The sequence below is a fragment of the Cinclus cinclus genome, chromosome 2 (genome assembly GCF_963662255.1).
Source record: "Cinclus cinclus chromosome 2, bCinCin1.1, whole genome shotgun sequence".
NCBI lineage: Eukaryota > Metazoa > Chordata > Aves > Passeriformes > Cinclidae > Cinclus > Cinclus cinclus.
Window position 1 is genome coordinate 54,911,120 of NC_085047.1, and position 20,739 is coordinate 54,931,858.

At 39.6% G+C, this 20,739-nt stretch overlaps 1 protein-coding gene across 1 annotated transcript; it reads right to left on the reverse strand.

The window, feature by feature from the left end:
- Positions 1 to 248: 248 nt before the first annotated feature.
- Positions 249 to 15,485, reverse strand: SERPINE3 (serpin family E member 3). The gene is made up of 8 exons (XM_062514742.1): positions 15,227 to 15,485; positions 12,342 to 12,569; positions 11,509 to 11,706; positions 6,961 to 7,159; positions 5,795 to 5,895; positions 3,695 to 3,781; positions 2,268 to 2,351; positions 249 to 289 (listed from the first exon to the last, which is right to left on the reverse strand). The coding sequence occupies exons 1-8, from the start codon at positions 15,483 to 15,485 to the stop codon at positions 249 to 251; spliced, it is 1,197 nt and encodes a 398-aa protein (XP_062370726.1).
- Between the last annotated feature and the right edge of the window lie 5,254 nt (positions 15,486 to 20,739).

Sequence of the window (20,739 nt, forward strand, 5' to 3'; positions counted from 1 at the left end):
GTTTTTTGCAAATGCTTATTTGGATAGTGTCTTTGCTGTAGTTGTGGTGCTGATGATTCTTAGCTCTACCTTTCAGCAGTGTCTACAATGTAATAAGGAAGTGGAGAGCTTTTGCTCTTGCTTGTTCTTGGAAAAGTGATTGATAGGCTTAAAACTGTTTTAATAAATGCATACAATGTAGCCTTTAATTTCATTGAGGAAGGCTCATCATAGGAGGAGTAGAAGTCAAGGAATACATTTAGTGCTTATTATGAGGGATTTGTAACTCTTCCTATAAAAAGTATGGAACCTGTAAATTAAAACAATATTAACATTATCTCAGTTTGGGGCCACAACTTTGAAGTGTAGTACAGTTTAATATGTAAGTTAGCAGATCATAGAATCGTTCATTGCTTTTATGGAAAAACTGACTGCAATTGCATGCTTGTCTTAAAATAATCCAAACATTTCTGTATTAAAAACACCTTTCCAAATAATTGGTAGCCCTAACCAGGAACCTGCCAAAATCTGAGACTTACACTGAGCAAAGCAGAACCTAAGTTCATTGCTTTGTGTTCATATTTTAGTTACAAAATAGAATGAAATGACTGCCTCTGATTCACTGGATTTGTTTGGTTATTCATATTGCTGTTACCTTTTGCCCATCCTTCAAAGGAAATGTGCTCAAACCTGAAATTCAGATTAAAAAACTCTATTTTTCTCTATTATTTTGAGCAGAACTATGCTACTTTAAGTATTGAAAAATGTATTTCTGCTATTACTAGAAAATTGGTGCAATAAATACTTTTGGCCTACATAAAGATTCATTATGATCTTTATCGGCATAGCACTTTAAGCACTTCTAGACAAGTGGATGAAAAATAGATCTTGTTTACTTGAACAAGTTTTCCATGCCTCAAAAATGTGAATCACCAAGTCTGAGCAAACAAAATGACTGAATATTTTCACTTTTTGCATTAAAAAGCTTAAATTACAGAAATATTTTTGATTGAGTTGATTGTAAAGTAGGTATTTTATGCTTCACATAAAAATCCTATTTAACAATCTGATTTCCTTCCTCTTTATATAATTTATATATATGTTGTAAACTGACCATTTTATTCACCAAAGTAAGTTTGTTCTTAATCCTGAAGAGTCTGTGGCTCATGTTTCATAGGTGAGCTTATTAATGCCTTTTTGTTGTAAAATTCTGCATTTGCCAAGTACAATACTCTTGTTCATTGACTGGTAATAATTGCCAAGGCATATTTAAAACAAGATTCCAACCAAGTCAGTAATTTTCAGGTGCTTGTACTGTGGTAAAAATTTAAGATGGGGTTTTTAAACAAAATGTTATTTACACAGGTATTCACTAAGAGAACAGTGTGTTGCTTGGAAGCAGATAAGGGAAATGTTCGCTGTCTTTGTGCTAGGTCCCAGTGTTTTACTGAGCCCTATAAATGTCTCTGTTCTTTGAAAATCTAAATGGCTGTGACCCCAGTTATGAGAGAAGTGTGGTAGTTCAAATGATTTTTAGGAAAATACTTTAGGTGCAAGATTACTGCATTAAGAATGATAAGAGTTGTTGGAGATTGGCCTGATGCTTCAGAGTAGCAAATACCTACTCAATGGTGCATAATGCAGTTCTTTATTATTGCCAACCAACTCTATAGGGTGTTTTCTTTTGGCAGACATTCTGGAATGCTTTAATGTGATTGGACGTCTGAAATGATACTTATAATCCTTTACTGAAGCTAAAGGAGCACTGTGATGCTTCAGTCTAAGACCTGCTCTGCAGTTCTGTTTGGGTTTTTTGTGTGGTTTTTGTTTGGGGGTAGGAGAGGTCATTTGCAAGAAAAGAGTTAACAGTTGCAAAGAATTTTTTTTTTTGGTAGAAGTCTGTTTACTATCAGTATAGGCATAGATAAGTTTCCTTTATAGGGAAGGGTTTCTATTTTAAGTACTTCAGATGTTAATCCAGTTGGTCCAGCTTGTTTGTAATTTGAATTGCTTTGTAGAGATCAGTTCCTGATTCTGGAGCTTTCAGCATCTGTGAGATCTCTCTGGTGCCTATAATTTTTATAGAAGTTTTTTGAGCACATACTGCATGTCCAAAGAAGAAGCTAATCTGGTTTCCTAGACTTCTATGACTATTATACATGATTTTTAAGGAAATTAAAATCTATGCTTTAAAACACCAAACCCCACTGTTTCAATGGTGTTCTATTTGTATTGATTTCAGTGCTACTTGTGAGGGATTCTGCTCCTGAAAGGCAGAGCATGCATACCTGTATTAGCTTGTCTCAGGAAAAATGTGAAAGGTCGATCTGCTTTGAAAATAGGTGTTCGAGATCTTTTTAGTAAGACCATTGCTGTAATGTAACAAAGAAGTCATCAGTAAAATGCATCTGTTTTCTTTCCATCTTCCATACAGTGCACTCAAGCTCTGTATATCTTAGTACTTTGACTTTCAAGTTACTCCTCTGCTTTGACTAAAACAACATTTTATCCATCAGTGAAACTGGTCTGCCAGTATTAACAAGTCATGAGTTGAGACTACATGCAGGTGATTCGTGCATATTTTGGTGCTGAAGAAGGTCTGCCTGGTGCTGGATCTTAAAGGTAATTTTTGTTGTCATCACATCCCTAACTCTGCTGAAGTCATACCATGCTATTTCCTCACCTGTTAGCCAATTCCTAGCTATGCTGTTCTGGTGAAAAGGATAAGCAAGGCAGAAATGTAGCTCCTTATCCAATTAGGAGACAAGAAGCTGAGAAATACCTACGTGATCCTGGAATTTCTCTTGTCAGAGCTCTCAACAAAATCTGAAGTGTCCTCAACTCAGTTTATGACTTTCTTTCCTCTCTGGTTGTGGGTTAATTATTAGATTAAAGAAAGAGTTTTTAAGAATTATGATGGCTCAGCTATTACTGAAATACATCTTGTTTAGATAAGTTCTTCCTTTTAGCTATATAGTATTAAGAATACACTTAGCTGCCCCCACCCCCCCCAAACTAAACCCACCTGATCTGGATTTTTTTTAACAGTTAAACAATTGAATTAGTTTGAAAATTCAAGTAAGACACAATAAATTTAGTTTGGGAAGGCATTATTTTAGTGCTTGTAGAAAAGAAGGTGCCTAGTTTAAAGTTATCATGTGACAAGATCCAAAACTTCTAAAGTAAACAATAAATGTTGCACTTGCACTTTTAAAAATCTGCATGTCAGCTTGGTCTGACTAGAGTTAAGGGATGTTTTGGCATTGGTTTCAAGGGGATAAAGGTCTATTCCCCTTAGTCTTTGGAATGTAATTGAAGTCACCTAAAAGCTTTTATTTTGTATGGGGCTTACCACAAAGTTATTGAAAATATTACTGCTCTGATAGAGATAAAAACTGCTATGGAACTTAAAACTGTACAGCTCTGCAGAAAGGTTAATTTAGTTGTGCCAGATGTTCTCTGTACGCCCCTATGTGTACAAGTGTGTCTTATTCAGGGTTGTTTCTGGAGGATTACTGAATACATCAGTTCAGGTATGCTCAGGTTCTTTTTGGCATTGCAACTGTGGGATGTTGTAGTGAGGGAATGTGCAGCAAACTGGGCACCACAGTGAGAAGCACTGCCATGTTCTCTATATGCCTCTTGAATTCCTTCCTGGGAGCAGGGAGAAGTGGTCACTCCAGAAGTGAGAAGTTTGTCTGAATATTTGATTTACCTGTAGCTCCTGATGCCTTTGTACCATCTTCTGTTACTTCAATCTCTGCTTTGTGAATAGCTTCTGAAATATAAAGACTATCTTGCTCTGCAAAACCCAAAAAATTACATTCTACATTTCAATATGAACATCCTTAAAAAATAATCAGAATGGTTTTACCTTTTTTTTTTTTTCCCCTGCAGAATCTAAGCATCACATAACAGCCATTGACTGTTTTCCCACTATATGGATAACAGTGGAATGAATGCTGAATGGGAGTTAGTAGTTGGACAGGTCTTCATGTTGCAGTGGAAGACAAGTTTACAGGGTGAAAATAGAAACTTTAACAAAGTGAGGACAATGAAAGAACTGAAGAACCTTTGGAAAGGAAAATAGAGAAAAATATTTTCAGGAAGAAACAACGGAACTGTGACATAAAATGCATCTTGGAAAATAAATAATTTCAGAAAGACACTGAAGAAAGTGTTGCAAGTCTGTTTTTTTCCAGCTGCCTGCAAAAGGCAGAAAGCAGGAAAGATTGAGAAGTTTTGAAACTTTTTCTTGTCCGAATTCAAGGATCAAGTTCAACATGATGTAGGTGAAATCGAAGAAGTTCAAAAAGAGGATTTTATCTATTTCTGTCTTAATTTTGTCCAGACAGAAAAACTGGGATGGAAGCAAGCAGGACAAAACTAGGGAAAGGAATAATTTAAGAAAGTAGATAAATATGTAATATTTTTGAGGGCAAAAAAAAGGACCAGCTTTCAGGTATAAAAAAGCTATTTCAGATCTGAAATGAAGTTCCCCATTTATTTCCTGAACATGATCTGAGTGTAAATATTCTGAAGATTATCCTTCTGCTTCATCCGGAGGAGGAAATGGAAACTTACCTTTTTGGGTTTTTTCAACTATCTATTAGTTAAGTAAAATACACATTTTCCTTGTAAACTGTGCTTTATGTAACTCTTAGACCACAAGGAGAGCCCTACTGCTATGACACAATGGTGTAAGAGTAGAATTAAAAAGGGCCTCAACATATCCTTTGTTTCATAACCCTGCCAGGATCAACTACTTCTAAAGCCTTACCCTGTATGCCAAAAGGAAGCTGCTAAATTACATTGTTTATGGAATTAATTTCCCCAAAGTATTTATCATATTTAAATAGATATTAACTTTATAAAAATACATCCTTGTGTATTTTATTGGTATAGTAACACTTGTTTGCAATAAGCAAAGCAGCAGTGAGCAGTAACAAATTATTTTAATGTGCATCTATGTGCAGTCTGAGCTCTATATTACAATAGAACATTGCTATGTTCAATTTTAAAAGCAGCGTAAAAAACAATAACATGCCTACTGAGGTTCATCTCAGGAAAGCAACTTTTCTCTAAAAGCATGTTTGTCTGAATTGGAGCAATTTCATTTATTCACTCACATGCGCAAGGATGTGAGCTTCTTGCTGGGCAACTGCCAGACATTCCCATGTCTTTACTGTGAGCAGAAATGACTAAGTTGAAATATTTTGTTGCTGGAAGGAAAAAAAGAACAGATGATTTGGAATTTTAAAAAAAGCAATATTAAATGGGGACAAATTTTCCTAGGAGCAGAAGAATTTCAGTGTTCCAAACTCAAGAATTTAATCATAACAGTATATCAGCAAAGGGAAGGTATAACTTTGTCCACTGATTACTGAATTAGCAAGACAATATAGCCAGGGCATAAACCAGTATTTTTTGCAGTGTCAGGAGTTGGAATATAGACTTGTTGAACCAGCATCCCTCATTGTTAATAACAATTTAAAAACACATATAGGAATGCAAGTTTTACTTAAGTATCCTAAATTTCTGAATAAATAACCATTTTTCCAGGCCTACACTGCCTTGACAGTTTTAATCTTAAAGACAAGAAAAAAGTAAGTTCCAGGCCAAAACCAAACATGTCCTTTTCAGGTTCCTCTTTCCTACAAAACAGCTCAAAATACAATTGCAGTTGAGTGTGAATTGTGCTTCAGATTTTAACAGATAAAGAAGTAGAATCCAGAAGACTCAGGTCTAATAAATCATTCAAATGTATGAGTCTACACCTTTTGGGTCAAGGATCATTTTCAGCCAAGCCTCTTACCTGAAATGCCTTTAAAATTAGCAGTGATGGGATCAAATGCATCTCTAATTCCCAAGGCGGAAAGAACTGTCTTTAGGTCAAAAAGGCTTTGAATAGTGAACCTGAAATTAATGTGATCGACTTTAAGTGCAAGATTTGTAGAGTTTTGTAGAATTAAAAGGCATTAACAGATACACTTAACTAGACAATACACTGGGCTCATACAGGAAGAGATGGATGAAATGCAAAGGCTTGAAATAAATTGTATTTGCAGAAAAGTAGCTCACTTTCACCTGAAGACATTAACAGAAGGAATCCCTCACCATCCTCTGTTGCAATCAGATTGCTACTAAGTCTTCTTGACATGTGAATTCTGCATTTTCCCAAAGTGTTCTCTTTCTAGTATTATTTTTGGCTATGGCAAATTGCCCTTGGAGAAATTTCCCCCAAAAAATTAGCTTGAAGAAAACAAATATTAATGTAGACACTGTGTTTCAGTGCTTCTTTAATGTGATGAATGTGTTGTGGGAGGTGTGTAATGAAGCCCTTGCATGCTAATCCATACAGTAGATATAGCCACATAAAGCCTTCTGCACCTTAGTCCTTCTGGTACGCAATTTCATTGGAGTAGATAAAAGCAAATACTTCCAGCATAGGTGTTTGCTAAAACAACTGACTAAAGTGGAAAGTGGATAACTGAAACCTGCTTTGTGCATGGAAAGATGGTTATGACTGCTGGAGAGGGGCCAAGCTTTTTGTCCAGTGCCTTTTTAGTACTCTGGAAAGTTTAAAAAATACAAATTAGTGTGTCTTTAGGTTGTTATATGTTTATTCTTCCTTAAACAAAGGGAAAAATGAGAGTGGGAAAGGTCCAGCAACAATTCTCTGGTTTGAATCCTTAAAGGATTTATACCCCAAACAAATTGTAAGTAAAAGCTGTAGGATCAACTGAAATACTTAGGTTTCTTAACCTTAGGTTTTTTAGTACCGAGTGTAACCAGAAAGTCTTGTCATTCCTGGCTCACCTGTCTGTGGTTTATGAGAGGGTTAGAGCATCTCTGATAATGTGATGAATAATGAAACCAAAAGCATGTAATTTGATTTTGCTCACACAATTCTTGTGTCAGCACTGTCACATGGAATTCTGACAGCTGATGTAGTGAATCCATTGTGTTAACATTGCTTACCTAGGCAGAAAAATGTCCATCTTTGTTCTCTTCAAGCTGTTGGCCCAGAGAGTTATGGTTTTGGCAGAAAGGTGAGACTCAATCTGGGACAAAGGTGTTCTTTTGTGGCTGGGAAGCACTAGGAACATGCTGAGTTTCTCCCCCAGGTAGGGTAACTCAACCATGCTGAAAGCCTCCAGAGCTGCAGTCTGGAACTGGCCTGTGGGTGGGCAAAGAAAGATCTTATTTCATCAATCAGGTGGGAGTAAAACCCTGAACCACAACCCGTGCTGGGGTCAGCAAATGGTTTACAGCAGCTGTGGTATGATCATGTAGGGAGTGGTCTCCAGCACTTGGGCTCCTGTAGCCAGCTCAGGTTGCTGTTAACTCACAACAATCTCACCTGAACAGAGCTGAGTGTGTCAGAGACATAAATATCTTGGCAGAGCAGTGCCAATGCCACCAATAGTAACTGAAGAACCACCTCAACAGAACATGGGTATTTTATTACTTTGCCATATAATAGCTCTCCTCCTTGCTCAGTTTGGGGACAAAAAACCCAGAACTACCAGGGCAATGACAACAGTGATGACTCTTCCCACAATGCGTGTTCTTTGAATGAACTTAGAATTTTATAATATTTTTCACTAAAATGTTACTGCAACAGATAGGAATTACAAAAACAAAATGCAGTGTGTCCTACTTGATTAATTGAAATATTTTTATTACCTTTAAAAATCAATTTTAACCTTATTTCAAGAAAAAAAGAGTTGTATTAAGATCTAGTATATGCTTATTTAAGCATTAATTCTTTTTTAAATTTAAGCACCAAATTTATAATTTTTGAAATTCTAAGCACAGAGATGTATCACAATCAGATGAAGGTCATAAAAAGTAGTCTCAAAAGGAAAAGCTGGAGAGCTTCCAAACTTGCAATTAGTTTTACAGTAATTTGTAACAGCCATTTAAAAGTATCATTTTCATCCCACATTCCAAAATGCAATTAATCCAGGCCTTTCTATTGGACTCTGTTACACACAAGAACAGATTTAGCTGTCACAATTTTGCTTCCTTATTTTTTCATCTGAGAATCCAATAGGTAACATTTCAGGAACTCAGCAATAGTTAGCATGCCAGGAGTTAAATGCAACTTAACTGCAAGGCACAAGTGAAAATTTGTACTGCCTTTACTGCAGGCCATGCAAAATATTGAATCTACACCTTCTTCACCCACCTGTAGCAGTTGTCTCTTCAAGGGTAGATGCTCACACTGTTTGAGTCATTGGTTATAAATAACTGTATATAGATAGCTCATGTTTATAATACCTAAATATTTGGCAAAAAATACATAGCTATAGGATGTCTCAAATATTTAGTGTATGGTGTTTGTTAGTTTTGCATATATGGACTAGATAAGAATAATTAAGTGTTGATTGTTCTGCTAGATTAAATTTTAGGCTCTTAGATCAGCCCTCCTGCCTTGCAATCTGCAGAGAATGGCTCTGTTAAAATCAACTCCCAGCATGTGGATAGTTTGCTGGGAAAAGATGTTCTGGTTTCTAATGGACAGGAAAGGAAGATTTATATTTGCAGTTCACTGGACATGAAAGGTATAATTTGTGGGCATGCTGATCTATTTTGAAATCAGCACGTTTTCCACAAAGGTTATACAGTCCTTATTTATTAATTAGGAAGAAAATCAAAGGCTTTAGATTATCGAGTCAGAACATTTCGTATTCCTTGCTTGAACTAATTTTGAGCATCCCATAAGGATTACACATATGCTAAATTAGAATGCAAATGTCGTTAACAAATTGCTTGGAAAAATGAATATGTAAAATAGTTGTAGTGTTTAAAAAGTGTGTGTGAACAGTAATGTTGACATTTTTCTTAGAGCAGTTTTACTTGTCCCCAGGCTAGTTTGTTCTGTGTGGCAGCGTTAAAAGGATAAACAATGTTATAAATGCTGCAATTGATAACAGACCACCGTTTATCTTTCTCATTCTGTGTTTTGAATCCTGGTGGGACACAGCTACTATCACTTAATAATGAAGGAAAGTTATCTCAGTCCTCTGTTTAGTTGTACTGAGCCAGTCTTTTGCATTAATTTTAAACTGATTTGTTAGAAAGGTTTCTGGATTTTTTAGTGGCAAAGATTGAATTGTCCCACAGCAAATTTTAAATGATCCCTTCTATTTTGGCTTTTCTCAAAAGTGTCTCCAGCTGCAGAGGGCTCACACGTTTCAGGCTGGATGAAAGGTAATCCAAGTATTTTGTCTTTCCTTTTCTGTGCAAAAATTCATTGCTTTAGCTGCATATTTAAGGATGATAGGATGGAGTTCCTTGTGTTTAGGCAAGTGGTCAGCAGAGCACAACAAATGGTTTCAGGTTAACTTTGCAAGGACTGCGGAGCAAATATATGGTCAGACAATGCAGCTCAGCTGGGGAATTCCTGGTAATTGGCTTTACCTGAGATCTCTACTTGTACAAGTACCAACAACCTCCTGCCTTTTCTCATTTAATAATCTGGGGCCTGAATGATCACAACCCCAGAATATGAGAAGAACTTGGATGTGGAATTGCAAATGAGTCAGCAAAGGTTTTCAATAGCCTGAGGATTCAGTTGTTTCCTATGACTAGGAAGCAGGAGTATATTTGTAAGAAAAAGAAGGCAATCTGGGAAACTTTAGCCCTGTCTTTGAGAAGCTTTAGGACATACTCTGGAGAAAAGAATAATCAGGTCACAGAAAGAAATAGAAAACAAGGTAAATTGGAATGTCATGTAGACTGGCAAACAAAACTATAAACTTTTTGACTATATTTAACTTGAGTTAACAAATTTGACAAAAAGGCATAGATCCAGCCATCTAGTTTTAGGTAAAACATTAAACATTGTTTCACTGCCACTATTTACAGGTAGAAGTGGTGGCACTTAGAACCAGAAAGGAAAGGCAGCAAGCAGCCACTTGAAGGGGAAACTACAATGAGCAAAGAAAGGTACCAGAGGTGGAAAAGGGTCACTAGTAGCTTTCCAAAGTATTGTCAACACTCAAGACTTTTCTCAAAGACAAGCAGTGAGACTGCTGTGAAGACTGGAGTGGTGGAAACAAAATGGTGGGTCAAAAACACACGAAGAAGTTATATACCTCTAGAGATTTCCCTCCCCTTGATTTACCTAAAAAGTGCCAAGAGGAAAAAGGCCCAGGTGGGGCCAACCTTGAGTAACCACATGGAGCTGGTTCTGCAATACACTATGCAAGATATTTTTATCAAGACATAGAAAGTGTGAAGGCATTTTATCAAGCATGTGTATGCCCTCACTGAAATTTTCGTGTACAATTTTTTCCCCTGGTCATTTATTTTCAAGAAAGATTAATTTAAAATTGAAAAAGTGCACAAAAGAGCTAGTAGAGATTTTGGGGCATTTGGTTTTTGAATAGTTTGGAAGAGCCTGGCATCTTCACCTTAACTATCGGGAAATTGAGAGAAAACTTGGTGACTTGCAATTACATTTTGGAATAAATATCAAAGCTGAAGAGAAGCTATTTAATTTAAAGGATTAAAACAAGGCAGGATGTTAAGAGATATAAATCTGTCTTGAAAAAATTTAGATTTGGAATTTGAAAGGTTTTTACCCAAGCGCAGTTCTAAAATTTCAAGTAGGAGGGAAAATAGCTTTTTATATTTTGAAAGAGATTGTATAGCTAACTGGCATAATTCCTGGTGGCAGTAAATTAAACCTGCAGCATGAGTCCTGTCAGCAGCCCACATACATCAAGCCTTTGAAAGTAGCCTACACTGTATTCATATATTATACAAATAAATTTTGACCTATATTTGTACTGTTTTAAGCCCAGGCTGAGATCATCCACTGATTTGGTATAAATGACATAAGAATTTCTCTCCTTTTTCTAGAATTTGTCCCTGAAGACCTGCAGTTTTTCCCTAAAGCTTTGGAGACAGACTGTGACCAGATCTACAGCTCTGAAGTGCTGGTGCTCCTGGTTACACTCTGCTCCCTCTGGTGCTCACACATTCAAGGGACAGTGATTTGGCTGAAGGGCCAGAAAGTTTCTTATCCAACAAATCAAACTGGTAGGGGCTTGATGTAATTTTAGTCTTAATTTCCTCTCTGTCACAGCGTCAGGTGTGCTTCCTACTGTAGTCCCTTCCTAGTCAGCTTGCTTTAACTAGCTCAATTCTATTGTAAAGGATATTGCAGTACCCTCAGTCTCTCATCTTTCTTTCTTCTGGTATGATATATTGACTTTTGTTTGTTTTCTACAGCTGACAAGTTTGTCATGGAGTACTGGGAGGTGTTCGTCTGTGAGGGATGGGATAGGGACAGTAGGTATTTTAGGAAACATTTTGAACCTAGGATCTGTTTCATAATTGCCTGGAATTATGAGGAGTCGATTTGGTCACCTGGGTGGTCTCTTCATTTGATGGGACTTCTTCTGAGACTTCTCCAAGCTGGGAAAATTATACATCTTAGTGTGGTATCTGTGGAAATTAAGTAAATCTGTTCCATATTGCACAGTAGATCAAATATGGATCAAGGACAGTTACCGTAGTTAACTTCAGCTGTGTGGTGCATGGTAGGCACTTTCAGGGTCAAGCCCTCTGGTGTGGTAAAAGGCAACATCTGGGAATCCATAAAAGAAAACTTTTTTTGCCACATGCTTCTGAAGTACAGGGTGCTCACCAGGGTGACCTGGCTGAGCGACAACCCAGTGTTCTCCAAAGTCATCCCATGCACGTCTCCATCTGCATGAAAAAGAGACAAGGGACGGGGGACACATGCAGTCCTACATGCCCAGGACTAAAGGCCAGGTCCCTGTGACTAAATAAAGCAAGCTGAGACCACTCTCCATCCCTAAGGCCAAGAGGCACAACACACAGGACACTGCTCTACCTTCCCCTCCCCACCTGCACATGGACCTCTCTGGGGTTGCCTGTTGGTCCATGATCTCCCCCAGAGAGCTTTTATTCCCCACTTTGACTTTTTAAACTCAGAGTCTGACTGCTGAGCTTTTCACCCTGTGTGTCTCCCTAGCACCATGAAAGTATTAAATGTCATTAATACAGTCCAAGGGGAATTTGGCCATTCTTAATCAAAACTGAGAACACTGCAAAGGATTGCCTTTTTAAAAATTAGGGGAACAAGGCCAAGGAACAGTTGCCATCTTGACGCTTCTTATAAATTCAAACTTATTCCATCTCTTTCTTCACATTACAAGTGAGTGTTAACACAAGAATTAGGTTTCCTGGCTTTCCGCCTCAGTTTGGGCAACATGGGGCATGGCAAAAAAACTTTATGCTTGGTTAAATGCAATTTCTCCCATTTACTCTTCTTCTACATTTCAGTCATGTGCAACCATTCTTGTGGGTCCCTACGGTACCTGCAAGGTCAGTGGTGATCCATTCCTGTGCGTGGGTGGTGTTGGGGTCACTCAGGTTGGTTTGCAGCAGGCTGCTGTTGGCCCAGCGCGAGGCACGCTCGACGAATTCGGGTGAGAGCTGCACGCCCGCATCCACAAAGAGGGAACATCCCAGCTGGACCACTGTGCCTTGGCTGGAGTCAGTCACTGCTTCACCCACCGTGTGTATGAAATCCTGCACACTTTGGTCTGCCAGGCAAGAGAGGGAAACGGCAATTGTTGTGCTGGGGCTAAGGATAGCAGAGATGTCCCCAGGGCTCCAGAGCTCTTAGCTCCACTGCTGACACTGATGTCCTCTGACTGTTAAAGCCCTGTACCCACTAGAGCACCCTTGACTTTATGGAGTATTCCAGTCAAGCACTGCTGCCACGGGCAATGATGCGCTGGACGTTGGAAAGCTCTCTTTATGTGTCTGTAGAAACCGCTCTAGTGTGGATGTGTCAAGTGGCTGATCTCATCTCAGGCTCACAGCTCTATGCAGACACAGCTCTTGGCAGTTCATAAGGTAGTTATTCTTTCTTGGGCACTCTCTGAGTTCCCACCAGTGAACATGCCTCTGGCCATGACTAGCTGTGCTGCCAATGCCACAACCGCACTATCTCCTTCTCCTGATGTTATCCACCTGTCCTAGGAAAGGCATTTCCCTGATGGTCCCTCTGACACACTTTGCCCTTAGGTGGTGTTTGATTTCTTGGAGGGTGGTGTCCCAAACTGGCCCGGTATTGCTGATCAACCCTGGCAATCCTAAACTAAGTTGATAGGTTTCTTCATGTGTTATAAGCGACTCCTTGCCACAACCGTGGGGTTTTACCTTTTTTAAATAAAACTGACATAGTCTGAGGTGTAAAGTGTTATTCTTGTGTGTTTTGCATTAGTATGGGAGCATTTGGTGAGCTCTCTGGAAGATGTGAGGAATCAAAGATGGTAAATTAGAAGCAGAGATTAATGTGAGGAGTGGTATCCCAAGCTTCTGACTTCACCAAAGTGCTTAGCTAATCAAAGTCCTGAATTCTTACTTGGACAGCAGCTCTAAATTGCTTTAATAAAACAGCAAGGAGCAATCATTCTAAGGCATATCATTTTGCCTGTGCTGTCTGAAGATACATGCCATTATGCATTGTTTTTGTTAGTACTCGAAAAAAGGTGAACAATTTTTCCAAACAGTGAAAGAAGTTTACAAGTGCATGTAAGAGTAAATTCTCTGTGAACAGTGAATGAGCCATTAATGTTTTCATTGTTTTCAGCCTACTAAGGTTTTAACCATATACTTCATTATTGTTTAGGGCAGACCAACAGAAACATTAATGCAAACATCTACTGGAAGAAAGGAATTTTATCATATATGCATACATATACAATTGGGGTTTATTTATCTTATAGGAAATTACATCCAAATATTTAATGTATTTATTTGATTTAGACCATTTGAGGAAGTGGTTTCCTTCCCCTTTACTGGAAATATGCTGTATACCAATAACAACAGATCCCATCCTACTTTATTTTCACATACATGTATTAATATTATTGAAAGCTAAAGTTCATGTGGATTATGCCACAGACAGCTAAAATGGAGATAAAATGTCTACTTGCCACATGAGAAGAAGAGAGCATAAAAGAGCTAGCGGGTCATGAATAACCCCTGCATTTCTCTGTTGTATTTCCTGTGGAGATCTGTGCTTAAATTTCATTTTGAAATCTTTTTCTGTAAGGTCCTTTCATAATAACTGAGCCCCTAATGACCAGAAAGAAGTGTCAAGCAAGGCATAATCCTTGTATGAATTAATATTGGTTAGAAATGGAATTTACTGAAATAGGAGTCCTGTAGGCAAGACTTTGTTATATCAGCTGCTCATAATTTAGATGCTTTGTCCATGTCTCAGTACATGCAGGTGTATCTGTACGGATCAGCCAGAGTTAGCTCTTTCTGCTGTGGTGGGGTTGAATATCAATGCAGAATGGTGGTGGTGACTGAGGCTGGTTACACCACAGGACAGTGACATTACTGTGGGTTTTAGCCTTCATACCCTGAAGGTGAATTTTATGCTGAGAATTAGTAGTGTCATCTCTATACATAAGTATTGTATGTAAGCTGCAAATTTGAAGATGAGGCAGTCATCTGCTTTTCAGAAACATCCTGCCCATAATGTAAAATAGATTTTGACATATGATTTGAGATGGTAGGACAATCCAGAGCTAAAATGAAAACAGCATCCTTAAATTCAGCTGACTTAATGCTGGATTTAAAGACATCTGTCTTTCCCATATCCCTTCCAAATTCCCCGTGAGTTTTATATTTTAGCCTGCTTTCAGGGAAAGATGCAATTGCACCATCCATCTGCCAACATATATTTCTGTCTGCCAGTCTCCTTCTGATAACTTTTCATCTTTTTGACCAGTTGTAATAGCATTAGAACAGTCTTAGAAATAATTCAGCTTCTACAAGTTTCATAAAATTTGTTAGTGGGATAGGAGAGAAAACCACTGTTCTCTGCCTGGCAGCTCTTTGCAGAGCACACAGAGGAGGCCAGGACACAGTGGACCTCTGGCAAACCTGGAGTAATTCTGCTGTTCATGGAAGTAGCTTTTCTAGATGTGTCATATTTTGTGTCATAAGGCAGTAAGTACCGGTTCAGAAAAAAAAAAGAAGAGAAATAATAATCTCTGTGTCAACTACTCCCTTGAGTTTCCTTTGTCCCTCTAATACCTGGCTGTCAAAGATGGAGAAAACTACATCTTGCAGTGAGAAAGAAAGCTGAACTTTAGTATGATGTGTGCAATTCCTTTCACCTTCATAAAGCTGTGAGTTAACAAAATGTAAGACAATAAGTATTTTTAAAGTACATTACCATGAATGCTGTATCCTAGGGTATCTTGTAGCTCAGTAAAGGTATTTCCTTGAGCTCCAAACTGCAGCAGCTCCAAAGAAACAGCCACACTTGCTGGAGAGACTACCAGATTTGTCCTGTTCTCTGCTTCAGACACGTGCTGGTAGAGACTGATGGCAAATTCAGTCTTCAGCTCTTTCAGCTCATCATAGGAGATGCAGTTCCCTTTGGTTAAGCAGCAAGCAGATAGGATAAATGCAGAGAATAGAATGGGTAACATGAAGACGAGCTGGGAACAGTCTCCACCAGCTAATACCTGTAATTAATGACACAGATATATTTAGAAAAGAAACAGGCTGAGCTGGAAGAGGAACTTTCCCATCAGTGTTGAGATATCACCTGTAATAATAATGATCACTGTTGAAATACTTGTCCAGGTCTACTCAGCAGCTTCTGAGAGAAGAGAAGAGAAGAGAAGAGAAGAGAAGAGAAGAGAAGAGAAGAGAAGAGAAGAGAAGAGAAGAGAAGAGAAGAGAAGAGAAGAGAAGAGAAGAGAAGAGAAGAGAAGAGAAGAGAAGAGAAGAGAAGAGAAGAGAAGAGAAGATGTATGGACATGCTGATGACTCTGGTGACTAACAAGAACTGAGTTTTCCAGAATGCTGTAGTATATAAGATGGTTGGCCATTACAGAATGTGGAGACACACAGCCTCTTCGTTAAAAATTAGCTACCTGCACACATGATGGTACACTCAGTGCAGTCTCCATGCTGCTGAGCACCCACAGCTCCTTTCTGTCCCCAGCAGAAAGCAGATCACACCCAGCACTCCCAGGAGGAAGGCCACCCCTCAGGAGGTGCAGAAATATATTTGGAAGCTCCGGGCTGGGCTTTGGATCCAAGTTTGTACAAGGCTGGCTTCAAACTTCCCCCCAGATATTCCTTCCATAAAATTTATGCCAGCAAAAGAAAAGGTGGTATTTGCAAAAGGCTCCAGTGCTTGCAGCAAAAATTCACCAGATCAGATTTTTAGGGGAAATCAAGCACTGGTCAATGTTATATTAAGAGACACTTAGATTCATATTTAAAGGAATAATGTTATAATGAGAGGATAGCTTTCCTTACAGAATTTCACCTTTTGAAGATTGTATACAAGTATCTTTTAAAAATTACTGCACCTTCTTTCACCTCAGGATTTCCTACAAATCTTTCTCCTTGCCCTTTGCTCTAGAGAGCACCTCTAATGCTCCGTATTTACTCACAGTTAGCTCTGTTAAATTGTCTTGCTTTTCTGTGTCCTTCTGGGTGCCTGAATGGAAGCTGCCTATGAACGTCTTGTCTCCTTCTTTAATAGGTAGTGGAGCAAAAACTAAGTCATGAGACTGCATTTAAAGGGATAGTCAGTGATCAGAGTCTCTGTCGGCGATGTCTGTACCACTCTGTCCAAATTCCTGTAGGCTACAAGCTCTATGGAGAGCCAGGCAAAGCGGCATGCCACTGACCAGCAAATCCAAGGCAAGGAACAAAAAGGTACTCATGGTGATAGAGTCAGCAACTTCCTTGCAAGCCCTGCTCGAGCCTCATGAGACTTGTGACCTGCTGGTACCGAGCAAGGCATCTCCTATCTCTCTTCCCACCCCCCCTCTTTCTTTTATATGAATTCCATTGATTCCTCTACCACAAAGGGGAAGAGAAAGGGCTCTCTGTGTACCAGGCACACAGCTATTTTTTTACCCCCACTTTGAAACCTTATTCAGAAATCCCATGCAATTCAAATGTCTTTATTTCCTTTTTTTTTTTAATTATTGCCATCCAAAATAGCAAGATTTTCTTTCACTCTTTAGACTCCAGAAGGAAACAAAGTGCTCTGCTTGAAGGAGAGCAAATGAGGAAGGGACTAGAAGCAGAAGAGATGGAGTTGTGACTGCTTTAAAAGCAGTTGCAGCTGTTCATGGCTTTCTTCGTGTGACAGGATTAAATCCTGCCCATCATATTCATAAGTTCAGCCTCACAGCTTCACAATGCCACCTAAGACAAGCAAGATTTGGCTTAAAAATTAACATAAAACTGCAGCTTATTGATCTTCCCAGAGTTTGATGCGATGCACTTGGCTATTTCGCAATACACATTCTTGTTGCAAGTGGGAAAGAAGACATAGGGGGAAAAGGCATTACAATCAAGCAATAATTTAGGTGCTTCTGTTTCACTCTTAGCAGGGAAGGAGAAGCCACACAATGGAATTAGGGCCTATGTGAGAATGAAGCAATAAACCTCTATTATTCTGTTCTTGGGCTGTTCCTCTCTTTTTGCTGTTTGGAAAATATGCAAGAATAGATGAAAACATTGGGGTCTGTTTCAGGATCCTGGGATTTAGAGTGATTCCTTCAAGGACTGATGAAGCACAAGAGCTTGGTCAGTCACAGTCTAACACAACAGGCAGAAATGTATTTTGCCACAGATTTCAATGGCAGTATCTTCACGCTGAAAATTACATTTGGGCTTAGGGATTTGGCTGAATGAGGGCCTCTCTGCTGAAGTTGTCATTAACAGTTTTCACTCTAAGAGAAATGTATTCAGAGGGAATGAAAGGGAGACCACCAAGTGATTTCTAGAGGGGCTCAGAGCTGTCAATAGATAAATTAGCTCTGGCCACTGGTGGGGGACTGTACTCTGGATTTGATGTGGTGGTCCCACAGGCTCTGCACCTGAAAAGACATTTCCTCTGTGCCTTTCTTGCTACTCTCCTGTGGATTTCGTAACATTTAAACCAAGTTGGGGAACCCCTGAAGGTTTTAGTCATTAGTATCCAAAAATAACATTCAATTCCCACTTCACAAAAATGTTGCTATTCAGATTTGGGGTATGTATTTATGGACGACATAATTAAAAGCCAGACTTGGTAAAAATGTTGTGTAAGACAGCATAATTTCAGTGGGAAAGAGAAAAAAGTGTTCTGAGTCTTGTCTCATCACAAAGGAGGCTTAGAAGTTGGAGTGTTTGTTTCAAATCTTCCCTCTCTGCAAATGTTTTTGGAAAGGAAAGCTGTGGAGGAATATTTTCAGCACAAGCAGTGTTTGCAAACCAGCAGAGAGGATTCAAGAAAACTAAATCTGGATCAATATTGTTTAAAGCAACCACGGGGAATAAGAAATGTGCTTTACCTATAATGAGTAGGAAAGAAATCCACTGGTGCATGATGAGAAAGATAGGAGACAGTGGAGTAATAAAGAAGTAAGAGTCAGTGAAACTAGTTGTGGCTAAAAAAAAGTGTAGAAGCCTGGGGGAAGGTTATGAACATTTATCATACTCAAGGTCAGAATCAAAATTCTCATGCCTGTTCAGTTTAGCAGCCTATGTTCAAAGTTTCTCTGTGCCAGACTGGGATCCACAATTGAGAAGTGGGTGTCCAAGGAGAAGCCAGTGCCACATCAGGCTGAGTCTGAAAACTGAGGCTGCCGAGTGAGCCCAGGCAGCCAGAAACTGAGCTGTCCAAGTGAGGGTAGTGCAGGGGGGGCTGCAAATTAAATAGGCCAATTAGAGAAATTCTGTGTCAGAAATAGAAGAGTCTTGGACCTAAAGAAGTGTTAGAATAAGGCTGCTGTGGAGAAAGGGCATTTCTGTCTCCTTTAAGGACTTTTTTAGAGCCTTCATACCTGACTGTGTTCTAGTTGAAGCATCATAGCCTTCTTTGAGTCTTAATCTGGCTCTGCATCACAAGGTAGTGAGGAAACTACTCATAAATTTTGTGGCAATTATTTTGTTTTTAGGATGCTGAAAATGCATTTTAAAAGGCATTCATTTGACTGGTCCCCAAGGTAACACTTCAGAGTCAGAAAGGGCAGAGGTAGCATCTGTATTTTGAGAAGTGCTTCTTCACGTTGAAATAACTTTGACTCTGAGGGAAGTGATGAAAGACACAAACTGAGGATGTCTGGAGAAAACAGAGCACAGGAGTGTGTGGGTAGCATTCTGGAACACAGAGTACTGTGCCTGCTCTGAGCTTCTACAGGAGCAGCTCTGAGAGCTTCACAGGGAGCCCAACCTCTCTGTTCCCTCTCTAAGCAGAGAAAACCACCACTCTTTGAGAAGGAAGAGAGCAAAGAGCTTCCTGATGTGTGAACACCTCCCCACACAATGAGCCAAACTGGTGGAAGGCACTGGAAAGGAGCCCTAAGTGTTGGTGGCTTTCCACAATGGATTAGATCATGTCTGTGCCTGCAGTGTGCCACTGCTGTCACTGCACAGCCCCTCAGTGTCCCCCTGTGTGACCATGGTGGTGGGCAAGGGTGCTGAAGCCTCCCCTGCTGCTCAGCACTGAGAGATGCCATCACATGCTCTGTGATGTCTGGTGTGACAAATCTGCAGAAGTGGAAAAGAAAGATGAGGGAAAAAGAAACAGAGACAGCTGTCCTCCAGAATTACATCTTCAAGGTCTTCATGGGCCAGATTCTGCTCCCAGGTATAGGAGTGAAAATACAAACCATCAACACAAACTTGGATCCTTGAGCAAATGATGAGCTGCTGGGGGACTATGGGATGGGAGACTCCTCTGGGGGACAGGGTGCTCCATGCCTGTGGAAAACAGACTCAGGATCCAGCCTCCATGATGGTGCCAACAGGGAGGAAGGGCAGGAACATGTTAGCCCTGGAAGCAGCCAGAAGTCACCAGACTGAAATGAGAAACCAGAGGGAAAGGCACAGCCTGCACAGGCACTATGGGCAAAGAAAGATTTCTTTGGAAACCTTTCCCCACAGCCAATTTTTTCTCACAGGACACTGGAGTTTTCTCTGATTTATCAGTGTTCTAAGAAAACTGAGCCCTAGTTTGGTGTGGCTGCTGAGGAAAGGGAGAGCTTCTCTGCTTTGGGCTCCGGCCAGTTTGTGCTTCTGTGGCATGCACTTTACACTGTGACCTGGAGGAGAATATGGCCCAGGAAAGGTTGGAAGAGAAAAAGATGAGAGAACCAGGTCTTCTTCTTCAGAACTCTCTTGTTAGCTTTTCTGTGTTAGGTCAGTTTCCTGCAGTCTTCTTCCCACTCCAGCATAACCCTGTTATCAGCAGAGCTACTGTACATTTACCCCTTCACAAATGAGAACAGAATTTAATCTTCTCTCTGCATCTGACTTTTGTGTCCTAGCTCTCCTTAACATATAGAATAACCCTCGGGAAATTAAATTGGATCCAAACCAGCTTCCTTCCTGCTTACATCTCTCCTCCAGGAGCGAGCCTGCAGTGCAAGATGCCAGCACATTTGCTCTGTCAGGAAGGTGGTTCTGCTGAATCTCAGGATAAGAAAAATTGGCATAATCATTTCATACAGAGCTTATTCTGTGGGGAGGCAGATGGCTGTGGAGCCACAAAACACCCAGATGAGCAAATCCAAATGAATTTGTTTACTGCTATCCCCATGCCCATGTAAAAACCAACACTGCCTCTGCCTCCCACTGGGGTGTGAGGACAAAATCTGGCTCTTCAGAGGTTTGCTTCCAAAGCAGAAATCCATCTGCTCAGTGAGGTGTTGTGGTTTGAGCAGATGA